This window comes from Myxocyprinus asiaticus, chromosome 18, assembly GCF_019703515.2.
Source record: "Myxocyprinus asiaticus isolate MX2 ecotype Aquarium Trade chromosome 18, UBuf_Myxa_2, whole genome shotgun sequence".
Lineage (NCBI taxonomy): Eukaryota > Metazoa > Chordata > Actinopteri > Cypriniformes > Catostomidae > Myxocyprinus > Myxocyprinus asiaticus.
This window is the reverse complement of record NC_059361.1, coordinates 1099414-1112500: the sequence shown is the minus strand read 5'-3', so window position 1 is coordinate 1112500 and position 13087 is coordinate 1099414. Positions and strand designations below refer to the sequence as shown.

The window sequence follows — 13087 nt, the reverse complement described above, 5'->3', positions numbered from 1 at the left end:
AGTTATATTTTACAGCATGTATTCTGTAATCTGTAGTGGAATACATTTTAAAAGTAACCTGCTGATAGATACGCAGCCGCGCACATGGATATTTACATATCGTGATATACAATATAGAAAAATCTCTATCAATTGACTCTTTATATCATTGTCACGATATATACTGACATATCGCCCAGCCCTAATCGAGGTAAATATCACTTTTTATTGCCGTCATTTACAATCAAGCTGTAATCTTGCCAAAAAGTTGAAAACATGATTTAGTTGTGTGTATTAAGGATACATTAAATGCCTGCTATGAAATTCACTTTAGCACAGAATTCTATTAAACACAAAACACAATTTGAGATGTGCTGGAAATGACACTGTGGTGGGAATTTTCATGACTTCAATGACATAAATACCCTGTGATGCATGTACATACACAGTTGCACATTGTTAGTAGACTAATTAAAATCAACTACTGAGAGTGTGAAAATGAGACTTTACTTTCTAGAAATCTAAAGTGCTGAAAGTGTACGAAGTTGAAGAAACACACATATATCGGCATTAGATCGCCAACTGGCCACTGGACTCTCTAGTTAACAGGTATATCGGCATCTGCCATTAAAAAATCCATATCCGTTTGGACATAAATTCATAAAAATAACCTTACCTGAGAGATGTTATTCAAAGATGCCAAAGTGAAAACTGGTGAGTTTGTTGGAGCAAACTCACCAGAACTTATGTACTTCTATATATATATAACTCATCTCTGCTGAGATCTAGAAAGTTCTCCACTCTGAGACTGATGCAAAGTGCTTCAGCAGACAAATCTACCTGATAGATTTGGAGTGTATATGTTAGACCTGACTGCATTGATAGTCCAATACATATTGATGCTCTTTATAGTGCTCTAATGAACCACTGTTGGACATTATGTGAGATTAGACAAATTCAAGTTTCAGCAGATCCTAATGAGGGTTTCACCTGCTCTCTAACACTCTTCTGCTCCATACAGTACATCCACTTCAATATTTCAGCAGAAGCGGCTGAGACAGGCACTCATTATTGCTGCTCCGTTGACACACACTGAGTGATGGAAAAACACTCTGGCACACACACAATCTTACCTGAACTACCAGGATACACATGCCAATTATTCCGAGAATGTGCTTATTATCTTCAAGCCATTCTTCCACCTTCTCGTAGCAGCCCTGGAAGACAGGAAAACATGAGATGTGATTTATCTCCTTGCCAAAAACACAAATATACAGTAAACCGATCGTGCATGATTCACTTTCTAATTTGCTTGTTGTTAATTCTGTTGCAGTGAAAATGAGCTCCAGTGGCAGTGAATTCGTTTGAGAACATGCACGAGCGAATACTGCTGTTATTGCATTTTTTACACGACTGAAAAAAGCACATTCAGCAATATCTACATGCATGTAGCTGTGCGGAAAAGACAAACGGCTCTGAGTTAGAAGAGAAAATCAACCGTGGCGGTAATACAATATAATAACCTTTGAAACCGACATGCTTCTGGCACGGCACAATGTCTTCGATTTTCTTTCCTTTTACAAAACTCTAGCTGTTCACAGAGCCTCATGTCACAATGTTTAGACTAATTCCAATTTTTCTATGAATTTAAAAGAAATTCAGATAGGTTCGACATTTGAACGGCTTCCAGGTTCAGGCTAACTTGAATAAAAATGTCCTTGTGGCCAAACTGTCCAGTTGTTCTAGAAGAAATCATTGCATGTTTGAGTTTGAATAAACACTACTGTGAGACACACTCCATAAATAACTAAATGCTGAAGATAAGGCAACTTATGAATAAAGCGTGACATGTAACAACTGCCAGTGACATACAGCTGTGTTAATGGGACTAAAAACATTCACTCAAGAGACCATTAATGTCTCTTCAGCACCAGTTCAACATTCAGCACATTGACTTGTTCTAAGGTCAATCAACCCCCATTGGAAAAACACTCAAAAGTCATAAAGTGCCGCATGAAGATACACTTTACAGACGCTCTTAGAGCTCCTCAAAAAATCAAAACATATTAGAAACGGGAATGATTCAATTGCAACAAAATCCTGTGTTTGAAATGGGTTATTTATACACACAGCAGCTCCAAACAGAGTTTGGACATTTTAAATGAATGAATGAGTGTTTATAATACAATTTCACACCAAGAGCCATTTGTTTTAATTTCAAGATAGTTAAAACACTCTTTTCAAGTGAAAGAATTTGTTAGGTTTCAAATTATAAAACAATACATATATTGTTCGAAATTAGGAGGAAGCGTATTTAGCTGTAAAAGTTGATTGTGTAACATATCATTTGTTAATGTGATGAATTACACTTGTGATTTCATAATGTCCTTGGAACCAGTTGAAAGTAATTGACAAAATGGCTAGTTCTGAGAAAACCTGGAGATTTTGTTATCCTCCTGAGACCCCACGTCCACATGCATGGACATTACGTTTTGATTTCTGTAGGCTATGCATAATTTCATTTCTTTTAAACCGACTGATCTCAGTTCAGGAGACTCTAGGGGTCATTAAAGGGTTAAACTTTTGATGCAGCGAGTCATGTGACAAAACAACATGGCCTTGAGTTTGTCTTTGGGAGAAATGCCAACAAAACTACATCTGGTAAGAAACCTAATAGAGTTTTTACATTAAAACCTGTTTGAGTCCCAAGATTAGAGTCTCTAGTTTCACCTGATATGTCATTTTTTAAATTTGCACGATTTATCGTGAAACGGCACGCTGTTAAACACAATGACCACATACGTGGACTATAGGCTCATTTTCCTTTAAATATGTGGACATAAATGTAAAAAAATTTTTTTTGCATGTTTATTAGGTGCTACTAGTTAAAAATCAAAAAGGGGAATGGAAAATGCACACAGCAGTCATGCTCGGGTCTCAGAAGGTTATATAATGTAATGTGCATTGAATACATTTCTAAGTGTCTTGAATGCCCAAAGTGTCAAAATATTTTTTGTTGGTTGCACCTGGCAAGGTAATTACGTCAACATTGGCATTGGTTTCAGTGCAGGTGTTCACTCACTCGTGTCCAGAACATGTTGGTGGAATTGCGGCCGCACTCCTGATAATGTTCTTGACAGCAGCGGTCGGGCACCACCTTCTCCTTCAGAGCCTCGTGCCAATCTGTGTAACCCGTTACTCCACAACACTTCCACTGAAAGAAAAAAAAGTCAAGTTTACATTCTCCACAAACAAAATTCTTAGATTTCAATAACACTTAGATTAGAGTGTATTTCCATTGTTCTCTATATTATTTGTCATTTGTTTGAGCACCTCAGCTTGGATGATGTTCCAGGCGTTCCTCAGCCCAATGTTGTTGTCCGTGTTGTAGAGGGCCAGACCATCTTTCAGGTCCTGTTTGGCGTTCTCACTGACCTGGAATCAACAGGAGGAAAAGTTGGGAATGATGTTGTTTTCTGAATATCGACATTTGCCATTGAAAATCTAATCAAGCAACTACACTACCTTTCAGACAGTGAGAAAATACAAATATGTGAGTGGCAAGACAGAGACACAGTATCACCTGCCCACCTCTTTCAATGTGTCCTTCTCTGACTAATCAATACCTGCCACCGAGTTTTTGACTAGTACATCAAATGAAAGTAATTAGCATCATTAACTGACTGTCATAGTCACTACAACTTTAAAAAGCATGCTAGCACTGGCGCTGGAGGACAACACACTCATATATGTCACTCTGGAATCACTATATTTCCCTCTCGGCTTGGGCAGATAAATATTTCACTGACTGTTTTAATGAGATGTACAAGCACATATTAACGGTTCAGCGCTCTCTGGCCCAGAGCAACGGCAGTCGAGAGTCATTACAGGATGACGGAGCACAAGTCCTGATATAGACACCTGATTAACATCATTTCAGAAAGAAAAAAATACACACCATATCCTGGAGAATTCAGACTGTTTCTGTGAAATAGACTGTCTCACACACAGCTGTAAATAAGATATATAGAGAGAATATCTGCTTTAACACTATGATTTATTACCACACTTTGTATTGCAGTTGTATTTATGAGTTAATATTGAAACACTCGCTGTTCTACTCCCATCGTAAATACTTAATCATAAAGAAACCCATTCGTTAAAGCTGAAGTGTGCAACTTTTTCAATGCTAAAATACTTTCTCCATCCGAGCTTAATATGTAGAGACAACTATAAGACATCTGTGTTCAGGGATGGGAGGGTTACTTTTAAAAAGTATTCCGCTAGGAATACTTAGATTTTTAGAAATTTTTACACAAAAACAATATTTACATTCTCATTAAGAATACGATTTTTGCAGTTCTTCTTTGTTCTAATATCAAAGGTCTTTCTAGAGAAAAAAAGTTACGATTCAACGTGAATTTGAATGAAATCGCGCATGGTAACAGGTGCATGTAAAGGCAAGAAATAGCGTTTTAGCTTAGCATAAAGCTAAATATTCACATGATAATTTTCACAAGGTTATCTATTTCTGCTGCTCCAAACTTACTTCAAAACCCCACAGAGTGAACACAACCACATCCTTTTCTGATCGTATGTGGATTCTGTTCATAGAATGAGCCAGAAAATATATTATTTGTAGCTTTCTATATGATGGTAAAGGCTACATTGGTTAATATTTCTTGTAAAAAAATACCCTAACTGCATAAACAACATCGACAAGGCATGTAATCATGTATTTATTGGAATTATGTTTCATCTGCCAAAGCGTTTCTAACTGTTTTTTGTTAAGCTGTAGAAACAGGATGTAACTATTAATCTCCCAAGGAAAAGTTCATATCCACCTTTTCACTCACAACAGTATCAATTTGTATCAACAAAGTATCAACAAGGTGCTGTAAGCTCTCAAATTGAGCTGCTGGATTAGCCACACCCTCTTTTTTCCACTACCAAACTCCAAAGATACCAAATGAGCTTTATTGAGACCAGCATGACCTGAAACGGTTGTCAAAAACAACAGCAGAAAAATAGCGCCATCAACTGACAACTGCTATGAACAACATGGCATAAAAATGGCATTAAGCCTCAATAATTTGCTGCAACTACAATACTATGAGAACGCACAACATGATTGACAGGCAGAAAGCGTCAGAGACCGCGGACACATTTTTGTTTGCTGTTTACAGAGATTACGTCACAGAGACCGGTGAGATATTTAAGGACACTTATTTCATTAATATCTTTCAGGGAGTAAGACATTTTTTTTGCATACAGTGCTGTGGAAAAGTATTTGCCCCCATCCTGATTTCTTCTGTTTTTGTGGATATCTCCTACTAAATTGTTTCAAAAATTCAAACAAAATCTAACATAAAACAAAGGCAATCTGAGTAAACACAAAATATTGTTTTTAAATGATAATGTTATTTATTGAACCAAAAAAGTTATCCAATACCAACTGGGCCTGTGTGAAAAAGTATTTAATTACTAAATCCCCAAATCTATGAAACTGCATTCATAATGGGGTTCAGCTGGACCAAACACACCTGTTTGATTGATGCCAGCTCTTTTAAATCAAATCAGCATCTGAAGTTGGCTAAAATGTTTCCGTAGCACACTATGCCAAGGTCGAAAGAAATTCCAGAAATGATGAGGAAAAAGCTGATTGAAATACATCAGTCTGGGAAGGGTTACAAAGCCATTTCAAAGCCTCTGGGACTCCAAAGAACCACAGTGAGAGCCATTATCTCCAAATGGAGAAAATTTGGCACAGTAGTGAACCTTCCTAGATGTGGCCGACCTTCCAAAATTCCTCCAAGAGCACAGCGATGACTCATCCAGGTAGTCACAAAAAAAGCCAAGGACAGCATCCAAGGAACTGCAGGCCTCTCACGCATCAATAAAGGTCACTGCGAGGAGAAAACCACTGCAAACCCAGAAGAGCATTAAAGCTCGTCTGAATTTTGCCAAAACACACCTTGATGATCCTCAAAGCTTTGGGGAGAATGTTCTGTGGACTGATGAGTTGAAAGTGGAACTGTTTGGAAGACAGGGGTCCCGTTACATCTGGCGTAAATCAAACACAGAATTCCACAAAAAGAACATCATTCCTACGGTCAAGCATGGTGGTGGTAGTGTGATGGTGTGGGGATGCTTTACTGCTTCAGGGCAACTTGCAATAATTGAGGGAAACATGAATTCTGCTCTCTACCAGAAAATCCTAAAGGAGACCGTCCGATCATCAGTCCGTGAGTTGAAGCTCAAGTGCAACTGGATTATGCAGCAAGACAATGATCCAAAGCATAGGAGTAAGTCCACCTCTGAATGCCTCAAAAGAAGCAAAATTAAAGTTTTGGAGTGGCCTAGACAAAGTCCTGACTTGAACCCGATTGAGATGCCGTGGCAGGACCTTAAACGGGCAGTTCATGCTCGAAAACCCTCCAATGTGGCTGAACTAAAGCAGTTCTGCAAAGAAGAGTGGGCCAAAATCCTGCCACAGCATTTTTTTGCAGCGGTTGAGTATTCTAACCAATCCCAGATGTCCGTTAAGCAATGACGAATCAGAGATGCTTAAATGAGTCTATAGTCCTATCAGAAATGACAACTGATCCTAATGTGCAAGTTTTGAGTAATACAGTATGATGCCCAGATGCTTTTTATTTCACCTGTTCACGGAGACACATTGAAATTATTACTGAAGAAAGATCACCCGACATTTGAAAAGAAACTTTAGAATGAAAGCGAAAAGCACAGTTTGTAAATTTTAATTATTTTCCATTTGTCATGCAGGACGCTTGCAATGTAGACTGTAAACATACTGCAAACGAGTGACATGGCAAACTCAATTTTAGCTTATTTTGGATGTGTAGTCTACATAAAGAATATAGCACAAAAGTTGAACAAAATTATTTAACTTATATTAACAGATTAAGAATCACTCCAACCAGGTCTCCTAAGCAACCAATTGGCCTGGTTGCTAGGAAGGGTAGAGTCACATGGGGTAACCTCCTCGTGGTTGCTATAATGTGGTTCTCGCTCTCGGTGGGGCGCGTGGTGAGTTCTGCGTGGATGCCGCGGAGAATTGCGTGAAGCCTCCACAGGCGCTAGGTCTCTGCGGTAACGCGCTCAACAAGCCACGTGATAAGATGCGCGGATTGACGGTCTCAGATGCAGAGGCAACTGAGATTCGTCCTCCACCACCCGGATTGAGTCACTACGGATTGAGTCACTACGCCACCATGAGGACTTAGAGCGCATTGGGAATTGGGCATACCAAATTGGGAAGAAAAGGGGAGAAAATTACAATATCTACATTAATGCAGCCCTAATGGGAACCCTGCCTTTCCTTCATGTGAACTAGTTTTGCATCCTTTAAAGGTTTTTTAAAAATAAATTCAGCCAATCATGAAAAAACCCCACAACAACACCAAGTCAAGATATTAAAAAGATAGCAGGCTCATTAGAGGCAGCTGTACGGGCAGCCATATATTTCAGAATGAAAAGACTCAAATGAAAGGTGAATAAGCGTCATCTCCTCTGAACAGTGAGACACTGAGACTCATTATCCAAAAACACATCAAAACACTCCATCAGGGTACACTGAGACATCACTCCATTCACTTCCTGTTTGGAACATATGATGATGATCAGAACATTGTGGTAATGACTTTTCTTTCACATCTACAGAAAAACACCTCCGTTAGCAGCACACGTGACTTCCACATCACACACGCTTCAATTACAATTCAATTCAGACTTATAATAAATTATTAATCATCTTGTTCCTTCAAAAGTCACGCTATTCTCGTCATCCTGTTCTCTGCCAGTGGGGTAAATAGCGTGAGTAATGGAGGGATATTACATCTCACATTTCACTAAAGCCTTTCTAATACTGTGAGCTGGTTGCAGTTGATCTTTTAAACATTCGATTTCTTTATACTACTATCAGGTCATGAAAACAACCCACACAAAAGGGACTGTGGTACACAGATGGTATCAGATAGTAATACAGTGGAACTTTGATATATAACAGGGATGAATAATTACCAAATACATATGGGTGTTTCTTCAACTTTGGGCACTTTCATGTCCCAGGGGTTGATTTTCATCAAAACAAACACATTTCACCATTTTTCTTTTTGTTATAGTCACAGTAAAAGTGACTTGAAAACTTCATCATTTATTTTGTTTTGTTTTTTGGCACTTTTCAAATGCCTTTAATGTCGCATTGATACCCAGTGGCGAATGTTCAGGACCAGCAAAGCCTTCTCTGCTGGCCTAACATGCCTAATAAATAAACATGTTTTCATCCTTTCATTCTCAATCACCTTTTAGCCTATGCATTTTCATCGCTTTCCACTCCTAATACATCTACAAACGAATAGGGAAAATGAAAAGGTTATCCAATCAGAATTAATCCCTAGATGCTTACAAGTGAAGCGTGACGGCTATTTCACAAACCGCATGCTGAAGCAGTGCATGAGTCTGATTTCCACTCCGTTAGCCCTTACGAATTTCTTCAGAATTCTCAACAGTGCAAGGGAATAGACACCTATTGTCAGATTCATCAGCCAATCAGATTGATTTATTTGTTATTGGTGGGTGTGGTCTTAAGTATATGTCCCAGTCAAGGCCTTCTAGCTGGCCTTGAATGACGCAATCGCGCTTTGTTATGTATGCAATTCGAAAGCGAAGAGCACGCTGTCATCACTGCCACTATCGCCATTAAGAAAGAGGTCCTTATGGACTTAAAAACAAACCTGAGATTTTCTGCATTACTGTGCTATTGCTTTATTTATTAATCAGGAAATGAGGGCTGATATTCACTTCAAGTAAACTGGTGCTTTTTACATTGTTATAGCAACATCAGGAGTTTTCTAAGTGTAAATTAGGCTGCTTGAGCATTCAGCGTCTTTTCATGTTTTGGCTTCCGTGCGTGGACGTGTTTTTAAAATGTCAATTGGTATTATTAGTTGGCTGCGACGTACTGTATGATGTCCAAAGTGTGTCTTATTAATTGTGAAACTGTGTTTTCTTAATGGCATGAATCACACTGAAGGCCCAGACATCAAATGCACAGGCCACTGTAGATTACAGATCCATACTTATTAAACTATGAAAATCCATTATAAAAATACTAATTATTGCATGTTTAAAACTATGATCATCTAAACAAAGAGTGAAAGCCATTTTATTTGAAAAAGTTTAAAAATGTCATTTCCATCAGCATCATTTCCAGCACAGAATTCTATTAAACACAATACAGAATTAGAGATGTGCTGAAAATGACACTGTGATGGGACTTTTCATGGCTTTCATACAAAATAACATAAATCTCATATACATTCACCATTGGACATTGTTAGTATGGTAATACAATGGTATTTACTCCAAAGTACTTCACAGAATACCATGGTACTACCATGTTGCATGTCCAAAAAAAATATGGTAATACCATGGTAATTCATGGCACTTTTTGTCAGTAAATTACAACTCATGAGCAAATAATCAGTGTATGTGAAGAATGGAAGAAAGAAAAGGAAGATCTTAGTCCACAGAAAAAGTCTCAATGAGATATTATATTTCAAGAAGCACAAATATAACCTTTGTTTGAAGCTGCAATTTAAAGATGTAATTTCTGTGCCAGGATCAGCATCAAACAGAATTGTAATCGGTTAGTTTGAGCGGCCTGACCGAACAACATTTGCTCAACCAATGGCATGAGTTTGGGGTGGGACTATTTGTTCATTTGACCAATAGAAGACCGACGGATTGTTTGAAACTTATTGGAAACTTGCTATACAAATCCTTGTGTCAAAGTACCAACACATAACATATTTTAGCCAAGGTTTCTTGGTTTTATAAACGACATCATCATTGGAATGCAGCTGTCATATGAAATAATCTAGAGATTCTTTTAATCCAAAGGACCCACAGAGATGGCAGTGGAAATGAAGGGATTCTTTGACAACACAAAGCAGGTGTCTCATCCTCTGAGGCAAAAACAGCCAAGCACGTTCCCCAATAATAAACTGCCTGTTACTGAATGAACTTTTCAGGAGTGTTGGTGAGGTGCTGCTCTGCTCTTCCAGTCACCATCTTGCAACCCCCGAGGGAAGAGCTATGCTAATGAAATATACTGTTAGCAACAGCACATTATGCACATAATTAATTAGTGCCTCTCCCAGACACTGAGAGTTCACAAGGAGAGTGCTGGTGTGAATGAAAGGTTACTGCAAGGCAGTCAAGATAAGACAAGTAACACCTGTAAAGTAAAGAAAAATATTCAGATAGTTGGAGTCCATGCAAATGGTGTGCAGTATTTAGTTTCAGTGCAAATGAATCTATAATAATCACCATATTTCATAGACTTTTTCCCCCTGAATTTGCCAAGTCTTCATTCACCTAGTCTCTCTCTTAAAATCACAACAAGAAGAAGTTTTACACATTACTGGATGAATTGTACTGAATGGTGTACACTCACATGAGATGAAGACTGTACTCATAATAGTTTTCTTTAAAAAGTGTTTTTATTATACATGTTGAAATCACATGACCTGCTGTGTTTCACTATACATTGAAGAAGCTGATTGTCAATGTAGATACGCTTGGCTATGCTTAGCGCAGTGTTGTTTGGTGACGCGAAGAGCGATGAACACAATGGAACATCCTTATTATCGTGCTTTAGCAACGGACTAGAGTAAACATCGGTACAGCATACACAAACAAATGATTTGATGAAGGATCAAACCTGAGTAGTGATGCCGATGTTGCTTCTTTTTTTGTTGGACAGGAAAGGAATCATTAAATAAATAACTAAAATTAAATAGAATTAAAAAAATATCATTGCATCATTTTCCAGATGCAAATGATTTTCCAGAGCTGGCGGGGGCAGCAGAGACGGTCATGCTGATCCACTTCAATAGATGGCAGTACAGCATATAACACCACTGTCGTATTGGTACTTAAAGCACACGAAGAAGAGCAATGCAAACGCTAGCTTGAGAACTGCTGAATGCCCCTTTAATTAAATGCATTAACAACATTAAATAATAATAATAAATTATCTTTGCCAGTTCTCAAATAGATATAGCTATATTGGGCATGCAAAACTAAAAATCCAGTCTATATGTGTTGACCTGTGATATATTATTATATATGAAATATTTTCAATATCTTCTTTATTGCCACAGAAAAAAACAATCCTTGACTGTATGGTACGACATGCCATGAAATTTTCACAATTCTTTTCAAAAACCCCGTTATCTATGTTTTGTCATCAGGAAAGTTTACGGAAATACATCATTTTACATCAGCTGGATGAAAACAGTGCAATCCATCGAACTGGACGAACTTCTATACCTCACAGCCTTATTTTTATTCACGAGAAATTAAATACAACATCTATCCAGTGCTTGCAGTGAGCTGGTCCGCACCCATGTGCAGTATTGGCAACGGCGTCAAAATGATTTTACAGTAACGGAGGCAACTCTTGCGTACCGGAAGCTCTTCTGTGATGGTGGTACTGTCACCTAGATGGAGAAACAATCATGGACACCCCATCCCTGGATGGTCGGAGAGATTCTCAGGGAAAAAGTACCGGCACAAATTTTTGGACTTAAGTATCGAGCATTGACAACCCTGTCCCGGTGCAACTTGGGGTTTAGTGCCATGCTCTAGAATCATACCTTGCAGTATTTAAACCTGCAACCTTTAAGCATGCAGCTCAGGGCCTCGTTTCCCAATAACAATAGATCTTAGCGGTTAAAAGCGTTTTCTATGAGCGATTTTGCGAACGTTCGTTATTTTTTACGTGCGTTTCCCAAAACTTCACTTAACATGAACATGTGAGGACGCGCTTTAAGTGCTACTTAAGAGAGTCGCTGTCCATAAACGTGAAGTGCTGAAATGTGACCGTATAGTGCTGCTCGTCATTGCAGCTTCATTATATTTGTGCATAACTGTAAAAACGTTTGTAATTTACCTTGCTGGAAATATTTTTAAATATTTTCTTAAATGTCCAACTTAATTCACCACAGAATTGCATTTTGTTTTGCAGAGCGATATATTTCTGTTACACAATCACTGCTTCGTTCATCAGATGTGCATTTTAATATTTCATTTTCAAAATTTGCTCTGTGGGTCGAGATTAAAGCTTCCAGGATCAGTGAAGACAACGAAGACCCTGTGTACAGTCCTGCAAATGACAACAAGCATTAATTGAATATAACGAGGTTCACTGTGTTATTGCGGAGTGCAAAATAAGTAGACATGTGGAAGCTGCGCTTTAGAGACATTCACCAATCAAAGGAGATCTGCTCTTTACTCCCAAAAGTGATAACGGTAACATCCATGCTACACAACATGTGCGGTACTACACAACGCGTGGCACGGGCAAGAGCGCCCTTAGGTGTCACAGGGGAAGAGGAGACGAGGATGAGGAGCCAATATACTGTATGGACGATTTTCATACACGGCAGCAAGTTATTGACTTTTTTCCTTCTCTCTCTGTTTGTAATTTCAACAATCATCCCACCACTTTGTTGTTACCAACTAGTCCACAAATAACTTAATTTTTTTACTTACTAATTTATCTGTTTATCCAATATTGACTAACCATTTTCTGCATTTATTATTGTTATTCTTCTTCTTCTTATTATTATTATTATTATCCTTGTCGGTTAAAAATAATAATACAAATAAAACATATGTGTACTGATATTATATGAGCATAAAGTGTAGCTATATGTATTTAAATTGTATCAGGTGTAATTTTGCATTTGTCCTGCAGGTGTCTGCATGAGTCTGTGTCCTTATGATGTTCTTAACGCTGTACGATTACTCCAGAGCAATCGTTAATCTACGAGCATTTTACAACACACTCTCATGGCGAAATCGTCAGGATTCATACGACTTTTCTAAATTTGCCTAATTCGTATGATATCGTGCGACTGCACTCGTTTGAATTCCTACGATTTTCACTACAGCCAATGACGTTGCTGGACATCGTTTCCATCTAATACGTGACAATCACTTGCTTCTGTCACACACAACAGCTTCCTATCATGTTTACACACTCTACTGATTGGTTAAGTTTAGATAAGGGGTTTGG

General features: G+C 38.2%; 1 protein-coding gene across 3 annotated transcripts in view; it reads right to left on the bottom strand.

The window, feature by feature from the left end:
* The window catches only part of tspan9a (tetraspanin 9a), a 344419-nt gene that overhangs the window by 15468 nt on the left and 315864 nt on the right, over positions 1 to 13087 (bottom strand). For all 3 annotated transcript variants that reach the window (XM_051724603.1, XM_051724604.1, XM_051724602.1), the window contains 3 exons: positions 3313 to 3414; positions 3062 to 3193; positions 1113 to 1196 (listed from right to left, as the gene is read on the bottom strand). In XM_051724603.1, coding sequence (XP_051580563.1) covers positions 1113 to 1196; positions 3062 to 3193; positions 3313 to 3414 — 318 coding nt within the window. The remainder of the gene's footprint in view (positions 1 to 1112; positions 1197 to 3061; positions 3194 to 3312; positions 3415 to 13087) is intronic.